Here is a 22,168-nt window from a genome sequence, read left to right as displayed (position 1 = left end):
TAATTTAGTAAAGGATCATTTCGAAATATGTACCCAACCATTGGCTATCTTCTTTTCATTGTGTTCATTATTAAACATTTTTATCTAGTAGACTCACCGCATAACGTCGTGCTTCCTTTATTTGACCTCGAAGTGTGTCCTGCATCGTCATACAAGGTGGTCCATTGATAGTGACGAGGCCAAATATCTCACGAAATAAGCATAAAACGAAAAAACTACAAAGAACTCGTCTAACATGAAGTGGGAAACCAGATGGCGCTATGGTTGGCCCGCTCCATGACGCTGTCTTAGGTCAAACGGATATAAACTGCGTTTTTTTTTAAAATAGGAACTCCATGTTTTATTACATATTCGTGTAGTACGTAAAGAAATATGAATGTTTTAGTTGGGCCACTTTTTTCGCTTTGTGATAGATGGCGCTGTAATAGTCACAAACGTATAAGTTCGTGGTTTCACGTAACATTCCGCCAGTGCGGACGGTATCTACTTCGTGATACATTACCCGTGTTAAAATTGACCGTTTACCAATTGCGGAAAAGGTCGATATCGTGTTGATGTATGGCTATTGTGATCAAAATGCCCAACTGGCGTGTGCTATGGATGCTGCTCGGTGTCGTGGACGACATCATCCAAGTGTCCGGACCGTTCGCCGGATTGTTACGTTATTTAAGGAAACAGGAAGTGTTCAACCACATGTGAAACATCAACCACGACCTGGAACAAATGATGATGCCCAAGTACGTGTTTTAGCTGCTGACGCGGCTAATCCGCACATCAGTAGCAGACAAATTGCGCGAGAATCGGGAATCTCAAAAACGTCGGTGTCGAGAATGCTACACCAACATCGATTGCACCTGTACCATATTTATATGCACCAGGAATTGCATGGCGACGACTTTGAACGTCGTGTACAGTCATGCCACTGGGCACAAGAGAAATTACGGGACGATGACACATCTTTTGCACACGTTCTATTTAGCGACGAAACGTCATACAATAACAGCGGTAACGTAAACTCGGATAATATGCACAGTTGGGCAACTGAAAATCCATGATGGCTGCGACAAGTGGAACATCAGCGAACTTGAAGGGGTTAATGTATAGTGTGGCATTATGGGAGGAAGGATAACTGGCCCCCATTTTATCGATGGCTATCTAAATGGTGCAACGTGTGCCGATTTCCTACGTAATGTTCTACCGACGTTACTACAAGATGTTTCTCTGCATGACACAGTGGCGATGTACTTCCAACATGATGGTTGTCCGGCACATAGCTCGCGCGCTTTTGAAGCGGTATTGAATAGCATATTTCATGACAGGTGGATTGGTCGTCGAAGCACCGTACTATGGTCGGCACGTTCACCGAATCTGCCGTCCCCGGATTTCTTTGTGTGGGGAAAGTTGAAGGATATTTGCCATCGTGATCCACCGACAACGTCTGACAACATGCATCAGTGCATTGTCAATGCATGTGCGAACATTACGGAAGGTGAACTACTCGCTGTTGAGAGGAATGTCATTACATGTATTGCCAAATGCATTGAGGTTGACGGACATTATTTTGAGCATTTATTGTATTAATGTGGTATTTACAGGTAATCACGCTGTAACAGCATCCGTTCTCAGAAATGATAAGTTCACAAAGGTACATGTATCACATTGGAACAATCGAAATAAAATGTTCGAATGCACCTACGTTCTGTATTTTAATTTAAAATACCTACCCGTTACCAACTGTTCGTCTAAAGTTGTGAGCCATATGTTTGTGACTATTATAGCGCCATCTATCGCGAAGCGGAAAAAGTGGTCCAACTAAAACATTCATATTTCTTTACGTACTACACAAATATTTAATAGAAAATGGGGGTTCCTATTTAAAACAAACGCAGTTGATATCCGTTTGACCTATGGCAGCGCCATCTAGCGGGCCAACTATAACGACATCTGGTTTCCCCCTTCAAGCTAGATAAGTTTCGTTCTTTGCAGTTTTTTCGTTTGACGCTTATTTCGTGAGATATTTGGCCCGGTCACTATCAATGGACCACCCTGTATACGGAGGTGACGAGAATAATTCGATACCTACTAATGGCATGTGGGACCTCCTTTTGCCGGGTGTAGTGCCGTATCTCGACGTGGCATGGACTCAACAAGTCGTTGAATGTCCCCTGCAGAAATATTTATCGTCTACAGCCACCCACAATCGCGAAAGTGTAGCCAGTGCAGGATTTTGTGCGTGAATTGATCCCTCGATTATGTCCCATAGATGTCAGCTGGATGTCATGTCAGGCGATCTGGGTGGCCAAATCATTCGCTAGAGAACGTTCTTCAAACCAGTCCCAGACAGCTGTGGCCCGGTGACACGGCGCATTGTCATCAATAAAAACTTCATCGTTGTTTGAAAACGTGAAGTCTTTGAGTGGCTACAAATGGTATCCAGGTAACCGAACATAGCCATTTCCAGTCTATAATTTGTTTAGTTGAACCAGAGGATCCAGTCCATTCAATTTAAACACAGCTCACACCATTATGGAGGCACCACCAGCTTGCACAGTACCTCCTTGACAATTTGGTTCCTTGGCTTCGTGGGGTTTGCGCCACACTCGAACCCTACCATCAGTTCTTACCAACTGAAATCAGGACACGTCTGAACAGGCCGCGATTTTCCCGTCGTCTAGGGTCCAACCGATATGATCGGGAGCTAAGGAAAGGAGCAGCAGATGATGTCGTGCTGTTATCAGAGGCACTCGCGTCGGTCGTCTGCTACCATAGCCCATTAACGTCAAATTTCGCTGCACTTTGCTAACGGACACATTCGTCGTATATCCTGAACCGTCAATTAGAGCGGTTCACAAACAACTCAAGTACACATGTTATTCCAAAACGTTATTGTGGAAGTAGGGGCCAGGAGGTGCTGATGAAATAACACACACTGCTAAAGATATCCTTTCATTTTAACTTTCTCAACAATAAATTTTTAAGTCTGGCATTTTTTAAAATAATTTCAATAACAATTTCCAATAGCTGACAAATTTTCTTTATGAAAAGGAGATTGCAAGGTTTGACGTTAAGAATAAGAAGATTTTAAACTTGTTATATCAATAAGGGAACAATTCCAAAAAAAACTTTAAGTAGCTAGCTTGTACTAAGCAAAAATCATTCTCTCTCGCCAGTTACATAACTTATATTTGTTACGAGTTAAATGTGAATAAGCCAGCACACAAACCTTCACATTAAAGGCAGTTCCCACAAAAAAAAAAAAAAAAAAAAAGAAAAAAAAAAAAAGAAAAAATCCTTAGCTCAGTGAGGCAGTGACATGTGTAAAGGGGCCCAAATCACAGTAGGCGGAATAGTTACTGGTGGTCTACAGAGCCACAGCAAATCAGTCACAAAACTTCCGTTACAAGCCGGCACCTCCCCGAGTTGCCCAAAACCAGGAGATGTAGCAAGGGCGGTGCCTGCACAGACTCCGAACCACAGAGACACGCGACACCGACCCTAAATCACCCAATCAAGCCAAACGAAAACTGTGGTGGGATGACCCCAACAAAACCACTGGTGAAGAAACTCATACACTTCACTAGAACTTGAAAACCTTCTCTTACACACACACACACACACACACACACACACACACACAGACACACACCAAACACACACACACACACACATATATATATATATATATATATATATATATATATATATATATATAAACAGTACTCAACTTCTCACACTCCACCCCAGCGCCGGGAACAAGTCGCACTTCCAAATGCTGGTCAGAGGCAACCGCTGCCAGTGGTTTCAACGGCCGATAAGAAGACGTACGGTCCCAAGCGCTGATCTCCTGCACCACGGCTTCTATGCTCCATAAGCCACGCACAGGCGGGTAAGGCCTTTTCGAAGAGCCGGACACAACTACGGCTCCTGACAGCCAAGAGGTCGGCCAAAGCACGTGGCGAGCAGTTGACGACCCCCAACAGCAGGGCCCCGCTCGGTCACCGCCCAGTACGTACTCCCCGATCGTCACGCGACCCTACACTTGCTCCACCTCCCACCGGAGGGCGGTAGCGATCCAAACAGCGCGCCAAACCGAAAGCGCCACCGCAGACACTAGGCGCGAAGTGAAAGGACTCCGCCTGGCGCGCTTTTCGAAGAGCCGGACACAACTACGGCTCACATCCCACACTGATGTATGCGGTTATTTTACGCAGTGCCGGCCGCGGTGGTCTAGCGGTTCTGGCGCTGCAGTCCGGAACCGCGGGACTGCTACGGTCGCAGGTTCGAATCCTGCCTCGGGCATGGGTGTGTGTGATGTCCTTAGGTTAGTTAGGTTTAAGTAGTTCTAAGTTCTAGGGGACTTATGACCTAAGATGTTGAGTCCCATAGTGCTCAGAGCCATTTGAACCATTTTTACGCAGTGTTGTTTGTCTGCTAGCTCTAACAACTCTACACAAATGCCACTATGCTGGTGTTTTGGGCACCCTCTTGAGACTGTCGAGCTCGGAATACTGAATTCCCTAACGATTTCCGAAACTGAATGTACCAAGCGTCTTGCTCCAGCCACCATTCCGCGTTAAAAGTCTGATAATTCCGGTGGTGCAGCCACAATCACGTCGGAAATGTTTTGACATGAGTCACCTGTGTGCAAACGACTGCTTCGCCAGTCCACTGCCCTTCTATACGTAGTGTAAGCGATACTACGGCCATCTGTATATGTGCATACCGATAGCCCATGACTTTTGTAATTGAACGATATTCATATCGCCGGTGTGGCTCATCTTTCCGGTGGTGTGCGGAGAGCGCGCCGTGGCGCCACCTACCGGGCCGATCGGGGAGCGAGCGATAAGCTCTAGCAAGTAGCGAGGATTTATGCTTTTGGACGCTTAGCAGTAACGTCGTTTGCCAAGTCTGGTGGACAGTTCAGGTGCCGTGCGAGGCAGCAGGAAGAGCAAATCTAAAAGGGGCTGTTTACCTGGGTGACGGCGCCGTGGGAAGTATCGCCGGCATGGAAGCGGTCACGTTACTGGGAAGCCGTTGGTGTATCTCCCTTGCTATTTCTGTCCTGGCACAGGGATCTGCGGTGGCTGGCTTTCTCGAACAAGTAAGACGTATTTTGTAGATACCCACTAGTTCTGGGCTTTTTCGTGCCTATTCGTGACTGTTGCTGCTCCCGTTTTGGGGTCCAACCGAGCCTGTATTGGAAACAGCTGAGTGAGCGGGCGTCCGCTTCTGGGCGTAGTTTATTGAATCCCGCGAGGTTGCCCTGTCACATGAAATTTTATGTTTTATATCTTACACTTTAGGATGCCTGCCATTTAAATAACGTGAATGTGTACCATGGTATCTGATTTGCTGTTGCCTCTACTCTGAATTACTTTGGTAATACCAATCACTGCAGTAACGAAAGAGTACATTTCCTCGTTATATTTTAGTAAATTGTTCTTCAGGTTGATCACAGTTCTGAGTAAATAATTTTAACTCATTTCATAAGTGCCATGCTTTATAAATGTTTAAATTTTCTCAACGAAATGGTATATTTGGGGATGTGTGGTAATTTTAAAAATGTGTTGATCGTTTTAGAGATTTGGGAACCAGGTATTAAATTGTAAGACATTTACAGAGAGAGATGTGGACTCTGACCACAATCTATTGGTTGTGAACTGTAGATTAAAACTGAAGAAACTGCAAAAAGGTGGGAATTTAAGGAGATGGGACCTGGATAAACTGACTAAACCAGAGGTTGTACAGGGAGAACATAAGGGAACAATTGACAGGAATGGGGGGAAAGAAATACAGTAGAAGAAGAATGGCTAGCTTTGAGGGATGAAATAGTGAAGAGAGCAGAGGATCAAATAGGTAAAAAGACGAGGGCTAGTATAAATCCTTGGGTAACAGAAGAAATATTAAATTTAATTGATGAAAGGAGAAAATATAAAAATGCAGTAAATGAAGCAGGCAAAAAGGAATACAAACGTCTCAAAAATGAGATCGACAGGGAGTGGAAAATGGCTAAGCAGGGATGGCTAGAGGACAAATGTAAGGATGTAGACGCTTATCTCACTAGGGGTAAGATAGATACTGCCTACAGGAAAATTAAAGAGACCTTTGGAGAAAAGAGAACCACTTGCATGAATATCAAGAGCCCAGATGGAAACCTAGTTCTAAGGAAAGAAGGGAAAGCAGAAAGGTGGAAGGAGTATATAGAGGGTCTATACAATGGCGACGTACTTCAGCACAATATTCTGGAAATGGAAGAGAATGTAGATGAAGACGAAATGGGAGATACAATACTGCGTGAAGAGTTTGAAAGACAGTTTGAAAGACCTGAGTCGAAACAAGGCCCCGGGAATAGACAACATTCCATTAGAACTACTGACGGCCTTGGGAGAGCCAGTCCTGACAAAACTCTACCATCTGGTGAGCAAGAAGAATATAATAATTCCAATCCCAAAGAAAGCAGGTGTTGACAAATGTGAAAATTACCGAACAATCAGTTTGATAAGCCACAGCTGCAAAATACTAACGCGAATTCTTTATAGACGAATGGAAAAACTAGTAGAAGTCGACCTTGGGGAAGATCAGTTTGGATTCCGTAGAAATATTGGAACACGTGAGGCAATACTGATCTTACGACTCATCTTAGAAGAAAGATTAAAGAAAGGTAAACCTACGTTTCTAGCATTTGTAGACTTAGAGAAAGCTTTTGACAATGTTGACTGGAATACCCTCTTTCAAATTCTAAAGGTGGCAGGGGTAAAATACAGGGTGCGAAAGGCTATTTACAATTTTTACAGAAACCAGATGGCAGTTATAAGAGTCGAGGGGCATGAAAGGGAAGCAGTGGTTGGGAATGGAGTGAGACAGGGTTGTAGCCTCTCCCCGATGTTATTCAATCTGTATATTGAGCAAGCAGTAAAGGAAACAAAAGAAAAATTCGGAGTAGGTATTAAAATCCATGGAGAAGAAATAAAAACTTTGAGGTTCGCGCGATGACATTGTAATTCTGTCCGAGACAGCAAAGGACTTGGAAGAGCAGTTGAACGGAATGGACAGTGTCTTGAAAGGAGGATATAAGATGAACATTAGCAAAAGCAAAACGAGGATAATGGAATGTAGTCGAATTAAGTCGGGTGATGGTGAGGAAATAAGATTAGGAAACGAGACAGTTAAAGTTGTAAAGGAGTCTTGCTATTTGGGGAGCAAAATAACTGATGATGGTCGAAATAGAGAGGATATAAAATGTAGACTTGCTATGGCAAGGAAAGCGTTTCTGAAGAAGAGAAATTTGTTAACATCGAGTATAGGTTTGCCAGGAAGTCGTTTCTGAATGTATTTGTGTGGAGTGTAGCCATGTAGGGAAGTGAAACATAGACGATAAATAGTTTAGACAAGAAGAGAATAGAGGCATTCGAAATGTGGTGCTACAGGAGAATGCTGAAGATTAGATGGGTAGATCACATAACTAATGAGGAGGTATTGAATAGAACTGGGGAGGAGTTCATGGCACAACTTGACAAGAAGAAGGGACCGGTTGGTAGGACATGTTCTGAGGCATCAAGGGATCACAAATTTAGCATTAGAGGGCAGCATGGAGGGTAAAAATCGTAGACGGAGATCAAGAGATGAATACACTAAGCAGATTCAGAAGGATGTAGGTTGCAGTAAGTACTGGGATATGAAGAAGCTTGCAGAGGATAGAGTAGCATGGAGAGCTGCATCAAACCAGTCTCAGGACTGAAGACCACAACAACAACAACATTGATCGTTTTATTTGTTATTTGTCTTGTTTAAATGTGCCAAATAAATGTTCAGTGCAACTGTCAATGGTTCAAATGGTTCAAATGGCTCTGAGCACTATGGGACTCAACTGCTGTGGTCATAAGTCCCCTAGAACTTAGAACTACTTAAACCTAAGTAACCTAAGGACAGCACACAACACCCAGCCATCACGAGGCAGAGAAAATCCCTGACCCCGCCGGGAATCGAACCCGGGAACCCGGGCGTGGGAAGCGAGAACGCTACCGCAAGACCACGAGATGCGGGCAACTGTCAATGGTGATTGCCTGATGTATCACTTTGTCCAGTCCCACCACCCAACAGATTATCGTGCTGAGCTTGTGTCGTTTTGTATAATGTTTAAATACATGGTGTGCTGACACAGCAGTTATCTCACTGTAAGCAGCTGCTGTTATTTTTGCACATTCACAACAGTTGCCGCTGATATGTCTGCATGAGCAGGGGCGCTAGTCCGAAGAAACAATACCAGGCCCGGACACACATGAATAATAAGAGTACTGAAATAGCACCAAATGTGTGTGACCAAATCTCTGATTTACTCAGCAACACACGTACTCGACATTCGTTGGGCGAACAGACATAGCCTATGTCAGTCTAAGAATTAGGTTAGCGTGTAAGTTCGTGACGTTTTTCCATAGGTTTAATAAACGCAACACATACACATAATAGAGACTTTAGTCATCAGTAACATAATCTCATTCACTATTTGTAACAGTTTGCCAGCGCTGCGGTAACTTTTCCACTCTGTGACTGTAGAAGTCAGGTGCCCGTGAGGCGAAGAACTCGTCGAACCATGTTGGAAGCGCGTTTTTGTTCGGGATGGAACTTCTTTGGAGGTTGTTCGACAGAGAGAAGAAAATGTTGAAATATGAGTGAATAAGGTGGATACGTAGGGGCTTCCAAACCCAACTCTTGTATAGTGTTTTTTGTCAGTATAGCACAATGCGTGCGGTCGTTACCGTGGGGTAGCATCACTTCGCACGGTCTCCCTGGTGGTTGTTCTTGGACTGCGTTTGCAAGACGTCTCAGCTGTTGGCAATAAATGTCAGCAGCGATGGTTATACCTCGGGGAAGCAAATCGTAGTACACCACACCGTCGCTATTCCGCCATATGCTCGTTTGCCGGCCGGAGTGGCCGAGCGGTTAAAGGCGCTACAGTCTGGAACCGCACGACCGCTACGGTCGCAGGTTCGAATCCTGCCTCGGGCATGGATGTGTGTGATGTCCTTAGGTTAGTTAGGTTTAAGTAGTTCTAAGTTCTAGGGGACTTATGACCACAGCAGTTGAGTCCCATAGTGCTCAGAGCCATTTGAACCATTTTTGAACCGCCATATGCGTAACATTACCTTTTGTGGATGGGTGAAGATTTTTATAAGAGGATTTTCGTTCTATCTGGGCTCAGCTCTTCCTTTATTCTCTTTATGTTAGCACACAGACACCATTTCTCGTCACCAGTAACAGTATAGGACAGGAATGGTCAGTGTTGTTCGTGAGCCAATTGATGACAAGCAAGCAGTGATGCACATGTGACCACCTGCTGATTTTCATGATTTTGGCTCAGAGCATGCGGTATCTGTACACCCTATATTTCACCCTACTACACTGCATGCAAATGTCGCACGATGGTCGGATAGTCACAGTTCATCACATCTGCCATTTCTAGAGTATAACGTCGTTGATCACTGTCGATTAATGCACTTAAACGAACTTCAACGAACTTCGAAAGTTTTGCTATTCGTGAAGAGCCACCTATTTAAAACTAGAAAACCATTTTCTTTCCGTGCCTCATCGATTGGCCTTAATCCCATACACGACGTAAATGTTTCTGGGTGTTTCTACTACTGTAAACCCTCAATTCCACACAAGCGGAAGTGGTTCGGTTTCTCGACTTCGCACTCCATTCTCTAGCGTCCGCAGTTCCACTCACTGGCTCCAGATGACAAAATGACAACATGTATACTTAAATAGCAACAATGAACTTCAAAAAAATGTAAATCGATAAATTAACCCATAGCAACCGGAATACTAATATGCAAAACATAAACGCTACGAACTTATGCACTAACCTAATATACACTAATGGCCATTAAAATTGCTACACCACAACGATGACGTGCTACAGACGCGAGATTTAACCAACAGGAAGAAGATGCTGTGATATGCAAATGATTAGCTTTTCAGAGCATTCACATAAGGTTGGCGCTGGTGGCGACACCAACAACGTGCTGGCATGAGGAAACTTTCCAACCGATTTCTCATACACAAGCAGCAGTTGACCGGCGTTGCCTGGTGAAACGTTTTGTGATGCCTCGTGTGATGAGGAGAAATGCGTACCATCACGTTTCCGACTTTGATAAAGGTAGGATTGTAGCCAATCGCCATTGCGGTTTATCGTATCGCGACATTGCTGCTCGCGTTGGTCGAGATCCAATGACTATTAGCAGAATATGGAATCGATGAGTTCAGGAGGGTAATACGGAACGCCGTGCTGGATCCCAACGGCCTCGTATCACTAGCAGTCGAGATGACAGGCATTTTATCCGCATGGCTGTAACGGATCGTGCAGCCACGTCTCGATCCCTGAGTCAACAGATGGGGACGTTTGCAAGACAACAACCATCTGCACGAACTGTTCGATAACGTTTGCAGCAGCATGGACTATCAGCTCGGAGACCATGGCTGCGGTTACCCTTGAAGCTGCATCACAAACAGGAGCACCTGCGATGGTGCACTCAACGACGAACCTCGGTGCTCGAATGGAAAAAGTCATTTTTTCGGATGAATCCAGGTTCTGTTTACAGCATCATGATGGTCGTATCCGTGTTTGGCGACATCGTGGTGAACACTTATTGGAAGCGTTTATTCGTCATCGCCATACTGGCGTATCACCCGACGTGATGGTATGGGGTGCCATTGGTTACACGTCTCGTTCACCTCTTGTTCGCATTGACGGCACTTTGAACAGTGGACGTTACATTTCATACGTGTTACGACCCGTGGCTCTACCCCTCATTCGATCCCTGCGAAATCCTACATTTCAGCAGGATAATGCACGACCGCATGTTGCAGGTGCTGTACGGGCCTTTCTGGATACAGAAAATGTTCGACTCCTGCCCTCGCCATCACATTCTCCAGATCTCTCACCAATTGAAAACGTCAGGTCAATGGTGGCAGAGCAACTGCTTCGTCATAATACGCCAGTGACTACTCTCGATGAACTGTGGTATCGTGTTGAAGCTGCATGGGTAGCTGTACCTGTACACGCCATCCAAGCTCTGTTTGACTCAATGCCGAGGCGTATCAAGAACGCTATTACGGCCAGAGGTGGTGGTTCTGGGTATTGATTTCTTAGGATCAATGCACCCAAATTGTGTGAAAATGTAATCACATGTCAGTTCTAGTATAATATATTTGTCCAATGAATACCCGTTTATCATCTGCATTTCTTCCTGGTGTAGCAATGTCAATGGCCAGCAGTGTATATCTGTGAATGTGAGCATATCCTTCGTGGCATAGACACTGTTCTGTGGTGATATCTTACGTTGCCGCTGATCTGCTGATTTGCTGTCGGTCTCGCTGTCGGAGTGCGTGACGATTCCTTCAGCAGACTGGTCGATGCTTGCTGATAGGTCAGCTGCGATGTACGAGCTCTATTCAACTGGAACTACTCGTTAAGGCATGGAAAGTGTCTTATATCGTGGTCTGCGCAGTGATATCAAACTGCACACTATTTGTTCCACGTGACTGGTGATGTACAGCAGTTCCCGTTGTGCTGGCGACCTCTGTCGTCCGCCGTTCGCGCTGCTAGAGGTGTCGCTCCGCCTGGCGAGTAGGCTGCCCCTCGCAACCTATGATGATAGAGGGAACGCTTGCGTGCAGTGGAGTTGTGGCCATGCGGTCGGATTTCCTTTTCTTTACTCATCTCTTTCTGTGGCACACAAGAGAGAGCTGCCTAAGTACTCGATTTAGAGTCGAAACACAACACACCATAAATGTTGCACGAATAAAGTGTCTGTCTTGCCAAACCTGTGTTTCCTCCTATCTGTTCATATGTCAGAGAGCGAATTTCCACTACACTTATGAGAAATCGGCACTTATTCACTTCGAGATCATTTGGCTTGTAGTGCGCGCACTAAGGTATTCGCAAGCTAACTGCTGTGAAAGATTTCATTGCTCATCTGGTGAGAATTCCAGTGTCACTGTATGAATTCGTAAATAAATACAACTATATTTTCCAGAATCAATCCACTGAAGACGGCTTTACGATAATAGCCGAAAAGCGCCTGGTACTTAAATGAAATATTGTGTTACACCGAGAAAAGGGTGTTGTGAAGTTATAAAGCGAGTGGTTAAAGAAGTTCTGCACCGCCTGAACATTATCGAATGAATGTGGTCGTAGACCAAAAGAGTGAAGCAAGTGAGAGAATAAGGTTTACGAAATTGTATGTAGTAACTTTATTTTGAAATTTGAAACAGAAACAAAAGACCGCCAGAACAATGGTTTTAATTACGTTATAATGAGATCAAGACCAGTCCAGTCTATAATAAATAAACAGATGGCTGTGTCTCCTTCCACGCCGATCTCACAACAAAGATAAGATATTCAGTTCGAAATGGCACGTATTTTAATATCCGGAAGATCAAAACCTGCTACTCGGTAATATTCACTACTTAACAATCATGTACAACCGTTCGCACGACGAGAGATCCGTACCCAAAGACTGGAAAGGTGCACAGGTCACACCAATATTCAAGAAAGGTAGTAGGAGTAATCCACTAAATTATACGCCCATATCGTTTACGTCGATATGCAGCAGGATTATAGAACATATATTGAGTTCGAAAATTATGAATTACCTCGAAGAAAACGGCCTATTGACACACAGTCAAAATCGGTTTAGAAAACATCGTTCCTGTGAAACACAACTATCTCTTTATTCACATTAAGTGTTGAGTGGTATCGACAAGGGATTTCAGATTGATTCCGTAGTTCTGGATTTCCCGAAGGTTTTTGACACTGTACCACACAAGCGGCTCGTAGTGAAATTGCGTGCTTATGGAATATCGTCTCAGTTATGTGACTGGATTTGTGATTTCCTGTCAGAGACGTCCCAGTTCATAGTAATTGACGGAAAGTCATCGAGTGAAAAAGAAGTGATTTCTGGCGTTCCCCATGCTAGTTTTATAGGCCCTTTGCTGTTACTTATCTATATAAAAGGGAAATGGATAGGTTGAAGTTAGATATAGTGGGAATTAGTGAAGTTCGGTGGCAGGAGGAACAAGACTTCTGGTCAGGTGACTACAGGGTTATAAACACAAAATCAAATAGGGGTAATGCAGGAGTAGGTTTAATAATGAATAGGAAAATAGGAATGCGGGTAAGCTACTACAAACAGCATAGTGAACGCATTATTGCGGCCAAGATAGATACGAAGCCCACACCTACTACAGTAGTACAAGTTTATATGCCAACTAGCTCTGCAGATGACGAAGAAATTGAAGAAATGTATGATGAAATAAAAGAAATTATTCAGATTGTGAAGGGAGACGAAAATTTAATAGTCATGGGTGACTGGAATTCGAGTGTAGGAAAAGGGAGAGAAGGAAACATAGTAGGTGAATATGGATTGGGCGACAGAAATGAAAGAGGAAGCCGCCTTGTAGAATTTTGCACAGAGCACAACATAATCATAACTAACACTTGGTTTAAGAATCATGAAAGAAGGTTGTATACATGGAAGAACCCTGGAGATACTAAAAGGTATCAGATAGATTATATAATGGTAAGACAGAGATTTAGGAACCAGGTTTTAAATTGTAAGACATTTCCAGGGGCAGATGTGGACTCTGACCACAATCTATTGGTTATGACCTGTAGATTAAAACTGAAGAAACTGCAAAAAGGTGGGAATTTAAGGAGATGGGACCTGGATAAACTAAAAGAACCAGAGGTTGTACAGAGATTCAGGGAGAGCATAAGGGAGCAATTGACAGGAATGGGGGAAATAAATACAGTAGAAGAAGAATGGGTAGCTTTGAGGGATGAAGTAGTGAAGGCAGCAGAGGATCAAGTAGGTAAAAAGACGAGGGCTAGTAGAAATCCTTGGATAACAGAAGAAATATTGAATTTAATTGATGAAAGGAGAAAATATAAAAATGCAGTAAGTGAAACAGGCAAAAAGGAATACAAACGTCTCAAAAATGAGATCGACAGGAAGTGCAAAATGGCTAAGCAGGGATGGCTAGAGGACAAATGTAAGGATGTAGAGGCCTATCTCACTAGGGGTAAGATAGATACCGCCTACAGGAAAATTAAAGAGACCTTTGGAGATAAGAGAACGACTTGTATGAATATCAAGAGCTCAGAAGGAAACCCAGTTCCAAGCAAAGAAGGGAAAGCAGAAAGGTGGAAGGAGTATATAGAGGGTCTATACAGGGGCGATGTACTTGAGGACAATATTATGGAAATGGAAGAGGATGTAGATGAAGATGAAATGGGAGATATGATACTGCGTGAAGAGTTTGACAGAGCACTGAAAGACCTGAGTCGAAACAAGGCCCCCGGAGTAGACAATATTCCATTGGAACTACTGACGGTCGTGGGAGAGCCAGTCCTGACAAAACTCTACCATCTGGTGAGCAAGATGTATGAAACAGGCGAAATACCCTCAGACTTCAAGAAGAATATAATAATTCCAATCCCAAAGAAAGCAGGTGTTGACAGATGTGAAAACTACCGAACTATCAGTTTAATAAGTCACAGCTGCAAAATACTAACACGAATTCTTTACAGACGAATGGAAAAACTAGTAGAAGCCAACCTTGGGGAAGATCAGTTTGGATTCTGTAGAAACACTGGAACACGTGAGGCAATACTGACCTTACGACTTATCTTAGAAAAAAGATTAAGGAAAGGCAAACCTACGTTTCTAGCATTTGTAGACTTAGAGAAAGCTTTTGACAATGTTGACTGGAATACTCTCTTTCAAATTCTGAAGGTGGCAGGGGTAAAATACAGGGAGCGAAAGGCTATTTACAATTTGTACAGAAACCAGATGGCAGTTATAAGAGTCGAGGGACATGAAAGGGAAGCAGTGGTTGGGAAGGGAGTAAGACAGGGTTGTAGCCTCTCCCCGATGTTGTTCAATCTGTATATTGAGCAAGCAGTAAAGGAAACAAAAGAAAAATTCGGAGTAGGTATTAAAATTCATGGAGAAGAAATAAAAACTTTGAGGTTCGCCGATGACATTGTAATTCTGTCGGAGACAGCAAAGGACTTGGAAGAGCAGTTGAATGGAATAGACAGTGTCTTGAAAGGAGGATATAAGATGAACATCAACAAAAGCAAAACAAGGATAATGGAATGTAGTCTAATTAAGTCGGGTGATGCTGAGGGAATTAGATTAGGAAATGAGGCACTTAAAGTAGTAAAGGAGTTTTGCTATTTGGGGAGCAAAATAACTGATGATGGTCGAAGTAGAGAGGATATAAAATGTAGGCACGCAATGGCAAGGAAAGCGTTTCTGAAGAAGAGAAATTTGCTAACATCCAGTATTGATTTAAGTGTCAGGAAGTCATTTCTGAAAGTATTCGTATGGAGTGTAGCCATGTATGGAAGTGAAACATGGACGATAAATAGTTTGGACAAGAAGAGAATAGAAGCTTTCGAAATGTGGTGCTACAGAAGAATGCTGAAGATTAGATGGGTAGATCACATAACTAATGAGGAAGTATTGAATAGGATTGGGGAGAAGAGAAGTTTGTGGCACAACTTGACCAGAAGAAGAGATCGGTTGGTAGGACATGTTCTGAGGCATCAAGGGATCACCAATTTAGTATTGGAGGGCAGCGTGGAGGGTAAAAATCGTAGAGGGAGACCAAGAGATGAATACACTAAGCAGATTCAGAAGGATGTAGGTTGCAGTAGGTACTGGGAGATGAAAAAGCTTGCACAGGATAGAGTAGCATGGAGAGCTGCATCAAACCAGTCTCAGGACTGAAGACCACAACAACAACATCTATATAAACGACTATGAGACAATCTGAGCAGCCGTCTTCGGTTCTTTGCAGATGACGCTGTCGTTTATAGACTAATAAAATCGCCATAGGACCAAAATAAACTGCAAAACGATTTAGAAAAGATATTTGAATGGTGCGAAATGTGGCAGTTGACCCTAAATAATGAAAAGTGTGAGGTCATCCACATGAGCGCTAAAAGGAACTCGTTAAACCTCGGTTACACGATAAATCAGTCTAATCTAAAAGCCGTAAATTCAACTAAATACCTAGGTATTACCATAACGAACAACTTAAATTGGAAGGAACACATAGAAAATGTTGTGGGGAAGGCTAACCAAAGACTGCGTTTTATTGGCAGGACACGTAGAAAATGTGACAGACCTACTAAGGAAACTGCCTACACTACGCTTGTCCTTCCTCTTTTAGAATACTGCTGCGCGGTGTGGGATCCTTATCAGATAGGACTGACGGAGTACACGGAAAAAGTTCAAAGGAACGCAGCACGTTTTTTATAATCGTGAAATATGGGAGAGGGTGTCACAGAAATGATCCAGGATTTGGGCTGGACATCGTTAAAAGAAACGTGTTTTTCGTTGCGACGGAATCTTCTCACCAAATTCTAATCACCAACTTTCTCCTCCGAATGCGAAAATATTTTGTTGACACCGACCTACATAGGGAGGAACGATCACCAAGATAAAATAAGGGAAATCAGAACTCGTACGGAAAGATGCAGGTGTTCATTATTTCACGCGCGCTATACGAGATTAGAATAATAGAGAATTATGAAGGTGGTTCGATGAACCCTCTGCCAGGCACTTAAATGTGATTTGCAGAGTATCCGTGTAGATGTAGACGTTAGTTTCTCGACCTCATGCGTTGCAACATAGTCGAATGCTTCTATGAACTCTGTTCACACCGTATTAGGCAGTCGTGTCCCACTCATACACAAATGCCGTACTGATATCATCCAGTGTGTGATGTGTGTTCCGGTGACGACACGCTGCAAGTTTCTACAGGCAGAAACCATGCCCAGTTGGCTTTATGTTAGCAGGTACGAGCCGTAAGAACGCGCATTATCGCCTTCGATGACCGACCCCTCAAAACTTCGATGGTTCTGTCCCGATACTCCGCTACCCTCAGATGACCCTTGACAGCGAAGACAGGCTACGACATCTCCATTTGCTGCCGGCCAAACTCATGACTGACCTACTTCTCCTGCTGAAATGGTGTGACTCAAAGTCTAAGACGTCCAAAGAGTGCTGGAGCTACGTCCTGAGCTAGCCACACGTGACTCGTCATTCTCTTTCTTCTTGATGAAATATCAGCCACATTTGAAACATCTATAAGTAAGAGATTCCATTCACACAGTCTTCGAAAAAGAAACTGTTTGAACCTGCTGGCCCATATCTTAACACAAATATGCTCCTTTTTATCTCCTTCACATGGTGGAGGTTTTCCTCAGACCAGAAAACCAATCTGTTACTGTGTAACCAACGTTCATCAGAAAATGACACTCTTTAGCGAGACACTGTACAGGGAGGTTCTGGCAGCGATACTCAACAGGCTGTAATCTCCTGTTCCATGTTGTTGCCAGATAATTCTTTCGCAAACGTCGGCCAATATCTTTCCGAATTCAAACATATCTCAATGTGGTCATGAATTACTAACCGTGACATCTGAACTTGCTCCTTTGGGAATGGATTTCATGTAAGGCCGCTTAGGCGCACGAGTGACCGTGACACTCTTTCGATGGACATTCGTGCGCCCAGACACACACACACACACACACACACACACACACACACACAGACAACGTGCGCCACTAAACGCTCATGAACGGTGTATCTGTGCCCGTCCACATCAGCCATAATCGCTACTGAAACGCAACTCTGCAACAAAAAGTATACCGTACTGACAGGAATACTTTTCTTCATGTTGAAAGCACAGATACAGTAAAATAACTACTTATTGCCCCAGATGTACAAAGTGTTTGTGTGTTGGTGTGTATCGGGAGGGGGGGGGGGATGGTGGCGGATGTGAGGGGGGGGGGAGGGGGGGAGTACACGGACTTCTCGGACACCTTGTAGATTCACACACAGCTGCTTAAAACATTTCTGCAAGGTAGCTTCTTGGGGCTACAGTGCAATTGCTAAATTCTGCCTTATGGCAGTGTGCGAAATCGTGTCTGTAATATACTTCTCGTCCACTACCATTAGTTCTGACGTTTTCGATTGCACTTATCGCAGCCTGGAAGCATGTAAACAGTTTCTCAAATCCGCCTGGGTTAATGGTTTCCTACCAATGCGACGATCTGACGTCTTATCTTTTCTATGTACGTGGGAGGGTCTACTTGTAAGCTTTTTGTTAACACGAAGAGAAAGTAATGCATTGTTTTTGTGCTACTGCAGGCTGCTTCTTCGGTTCAGCTTTCGACTCGGTGTCTACAGCGATGGCGTATCTGGTGCCTTTCGACTACGTGCTCATGATCATGTCTGGGCTCTTCGTAAACCTCAGGTAACAAGAAGCATCTCGATATGACTATAAAACATTTTTATTTGATAGCTACTTTTTTATTTCGGTTTAATTTGTCATTATGATGCAGCAGTGCACACAGCTTAACTTTGCACAGAATTCAGTTGATGAAGTTCTGATGACCTTTGGTTGTGTCTACAACAAATCAACGGTGAGCAACGTATACCAGTATTCAGCATTAAGTACTGTTTTAGTTGTTAGGTACATCCTGTGTCACGTAACATCTACACGAGAAACTACGTGACACTTCAAAAGTCTCCATATACTTACAATTGAAAGGGTTTTGTGTGACATAATGCTATAGATTTAAAAGTATACATGCTCCCACGCAACAATGCATTTACACTCTGATAATGTGACAGGCCGCGATTACAAGAAGAATGCTGTGAGCTTCCACATAGCACATGGTTGTCGATTGCTGGCCATTAAAACTGCAACACTTGGAGGACAGCAAATAATGAAATTCAACCTACTGCGCGTATGTAGCATAACAGGACGAATACATGAAGCAGTTTGTGCTGTACTGAGAATGCATGAAATATATCATTTTTGCGTAAAAGTTTTATTAGTGAACTAGCTTAGCGCAAGCTGCTTCGCTCGCATAGTCTATATGGTCTGCACAGATTTTTTTGGTTTTTGTTTAATCAAATTTTTATATTGCTAACAAATTGCAACACCTTCTAAACTTTTCACGCTAATTGAGACCATAGAAGCATGGTCTTTCCCGAATGTACCTTTGACCAAAAAGCGATTCTGGTTGAAGGAGTCCAAGATTTTTGTTTATCATGCCTTCTGCGTTCTTGTGGTGATATTTTCATAGGAACTTTCATTACCTAACACATATTTCTTTACATCTAACCGAAAAGTGAAATACAGATTTTCATAGATTTGGTTTTTAAAATTTTTTAATATACTGAAATATTTTATTAATAATTTCACCCATTTTTCACGCCTAAGGGGTTGAATTTCCAAAAACAGTGGAACACGTATTTTCAGATTTCTAACAGAGAAGCCAAATATAAATTTTCATATATTTAGCTTTGAAAATGATTTCGTAATGAAATAATTTCATAAGACTTTTCGTCCCTATTTCACTCTCTTAGCGGGCAGAATTTCCAAAAATACTGAAGCAAGTTTCTTTTCATTTTTAACCAAGAAGTCAAATGACAAATTTCATAGATGTAGCCTTAAAAATGCCTTAGTAGTTCTCCAGTAATGAATTATTTAAAAAAAAAATTCACCCGTATTTTACACCCTTAATAGTTGAATTTGCAAAAATGCTGAAAACCCATTTTTTATTTCTGATTGAGAAACCAAATACCAATTTTCGTAGTTTGTGAAAACTGCCATAATAGCGATATTCTTCGAAAAGACTTTTATCCCTTATTTTAACTCCTTTAGGAGTGGACTTTCGAACAATCATTTCTTAAAGGGTACCTACAGTACGAGATCCACACCCTCTCCTAAATTCAAGTTTCTATCCTTAGCAGTTTCGACTGGGCGTTAATGGGTCAGTGAACCAGTGTGGCCGTATTTCATCCCCCTTAGAAGGTGAATTTCCAAAAACAGTGGCACTCTTACTGTTTATTTCTAACTGAGGAAACAAATGCAAATTTTCATAGGTTTAAGATTCAAAACATGTTCATAATGAAACATTTCATAAAACTTTTCGTCTCTTATTTCACCCACTTAAGGTTTGAATTTCCAAAAACACTCACACATGTATTTTTGTATTTGCAGCCGAGATGTGAAATAGCAATTCTCACAGATGTAGTTTTGTAAATACTTTAGTAGTTCTTTAATAAGAATTTATTGCCAAAAAATTTCACCTAATATATCACTCCCACAGGGGCTTAATTTCCAAAAATTCTCAAAAATGTATTTCTTAATTTCTGAGAAACCAAATATCACTTTTCACAGGTCTAGCTTCAAAATTGATGTAATAGTGACATATTTTCTAAAACCTCTCATCCCCTATTTCATCTCGTTAGGGAAGGAAGTTGTAAAAATCCCTTCTCAAACGACGCCTGTGTTATAAGATCAACAGCCTCTCCAAATTTGAAGTTTCTTTACTTAGCGGTTTGAGATGGGCGTTGATAAGTCAGCGAGTGAGTCAGTCAATCGGAACATGCATTTTGTGTGTACATATAAAGAATATACAGTAGTTAACTATCTTCTCAAAATCACCGCTTTAGAGACGTTCGACTAGTAATTACTTTTTATGAAAGCCGTAATCAGGTTAATTAACAGCTTCAAGAAACTCATGTAACAGACACTGGAAAACTCGGCGCCCTCTGTGCATCGGACCAGAACTCTGAGTGTAGTCTTGTCACAACCTCCTGCTCTGCAGGCAACCCTGCTGACCCTCCTGTACCGCGTAGAGACACCGTGGCCCATGGCTGCAGCAATAGGGTGACGACTCCAGCGAGCGACCAAGTGGTGTAAATTGCCCTGAAGATGACCCCATCGCGGGTTGGAACCGGTTGGCGGCAAAATAAATAATGCGATTGTGACTGTCATTTTGAATAATTGATTAGAAGTGAAGTTGCATGGGACGTACGGGTATCTCAAACCATGCTGCATCAGCTCAGGGCCAAAGTTCAGTAGCCACTGTCGTGTGAGCGCTTGCCGCTCTCTCGATACCAAGTGACTAGCTGTTTTCATAGAGTGAGAGATCGAAGGATCATGCTGTCCAAGGTAACTGTCGAATGTTCTCTGTGTCTAGATAGGTGAGGACAGCATTGGCACGATGCCGTCTTGCTTTCTTTGTTGAAAGATAACGTCAGGGCGACCTCAAAGACAGGACAGTGCTATCGGCCGTAGCACTTTCAACACTACGTTCGTACGCCGCACAGGCGCGCAACGATCGGCCGCGTGAGCAATGCCGGTATCCCGTACTGGCGCAGCTTTTCCATTTGCTGAAATGTGCTTTCCCGCACGCTACACGACTGCCGGCTGTAGAATAGCCGTACTTGTTCGTATTTTGTCTACTAGCAGCGGCGGAGTCGTAGGACCATCAGACATCAGCTGTCGGAACTGTGATGAACAGAAAGGGCCTCATTCCAGCGCTCGAATGGCAGTATGAATCTGATTTATATTACCTCCACACGAAACATCAAGCAATCGCCAATGAGGTTTCTTTATGTTGAAAGGGAGGTATTACAAGAACAATAAAGCCAAACTTATCATAATTTAACATGGACAAAACTGTGTCAGTCAGCTTTACAGCTGCTATCCCTTTGCAAGAATAACAATGAAGTGATGGAAAAAAATTTCTTTCACGGTTTTCTAATATCTACGGGGAATGGTTTTATTTTGTACAAGGGTGCCACTAAGCAAAAGATATCTCTAGAGGAATTTGTAAAAAAATGTTTTCATCAACTTTGCAGATGCAGAAGGAAGTATTCGATCATTGCAACCAACACCAACAACTAGCCGAGATAGAAATTTTGGTCGGTATTTTCCCAAAAAGATACCACCCACAGTCAAGAAAGTAAACGCCACACGCTACTGTAAAATGTGCACTCACAAAGCAAAGAAAGAGACTGGAAAGCTGGTAAGGAAAGAAAACAGATAGTGGTTGAAAGTTTGCAGTGTTGGACATGCTGTACCACATTGTTTTCAAGACTACCATTTGGAAATAATTGTGTATAAATTATATGTAATCAATTTTTGTCATAAATATGCACATGTGAAGCTATTTTTTGTTTTTATTTCTACTTGAAATCCTTGTAGCCAAATGTAAAACTTTTTCTGGAGGGGAAGGTTTCTCTTGTTTTTGGCAAAGCTAACACATTAGTAGTGATGCAAACATATA

At 42.8% G+C, this 22,168-nt stretch overlaps 1 protein-coding gene across 1 annotated transcript in view; it reads left to right on the top strand.

Annotated features, from left to right (window-relative positions):
* The window catches only part of LOC124606856 (protein scarlet-like), a 230,364-nt gene that overhangs the window by 154,247 nt on the left and 53,949 nt on the right, over positions 1-22,168 (top strand). Inside the window, exon 12 of the mRNA XM_047138937.1 lies at positions 18,228-18,333. Within this exon, the coding sequence (XP_046994893.1) occupies positions 18,228-18,333 (106 nt within the window). The remainder of the gene's footprint in view (positions 1-18,227; positions 18,334-22,168) is intronic.

The sequence above is a fragment of the Schistocerca americana genome, chromosome 3 (assembly GCF_021461395.2).
Source record: "Schistocerca americana isolate TAMUIC-IGC-003095 chromosome 3, iqSchAmer2.1, whole genome shotgun sequence".
NCBI lineage: Eukaryota > Metazoa > Arthropoda > Insecta > Orthoptera > Acrididae > Schistocerca > Schistocerca americana.
This window is presented reverse-complemented; position numbering and strand designations above follow the sequence as displayed.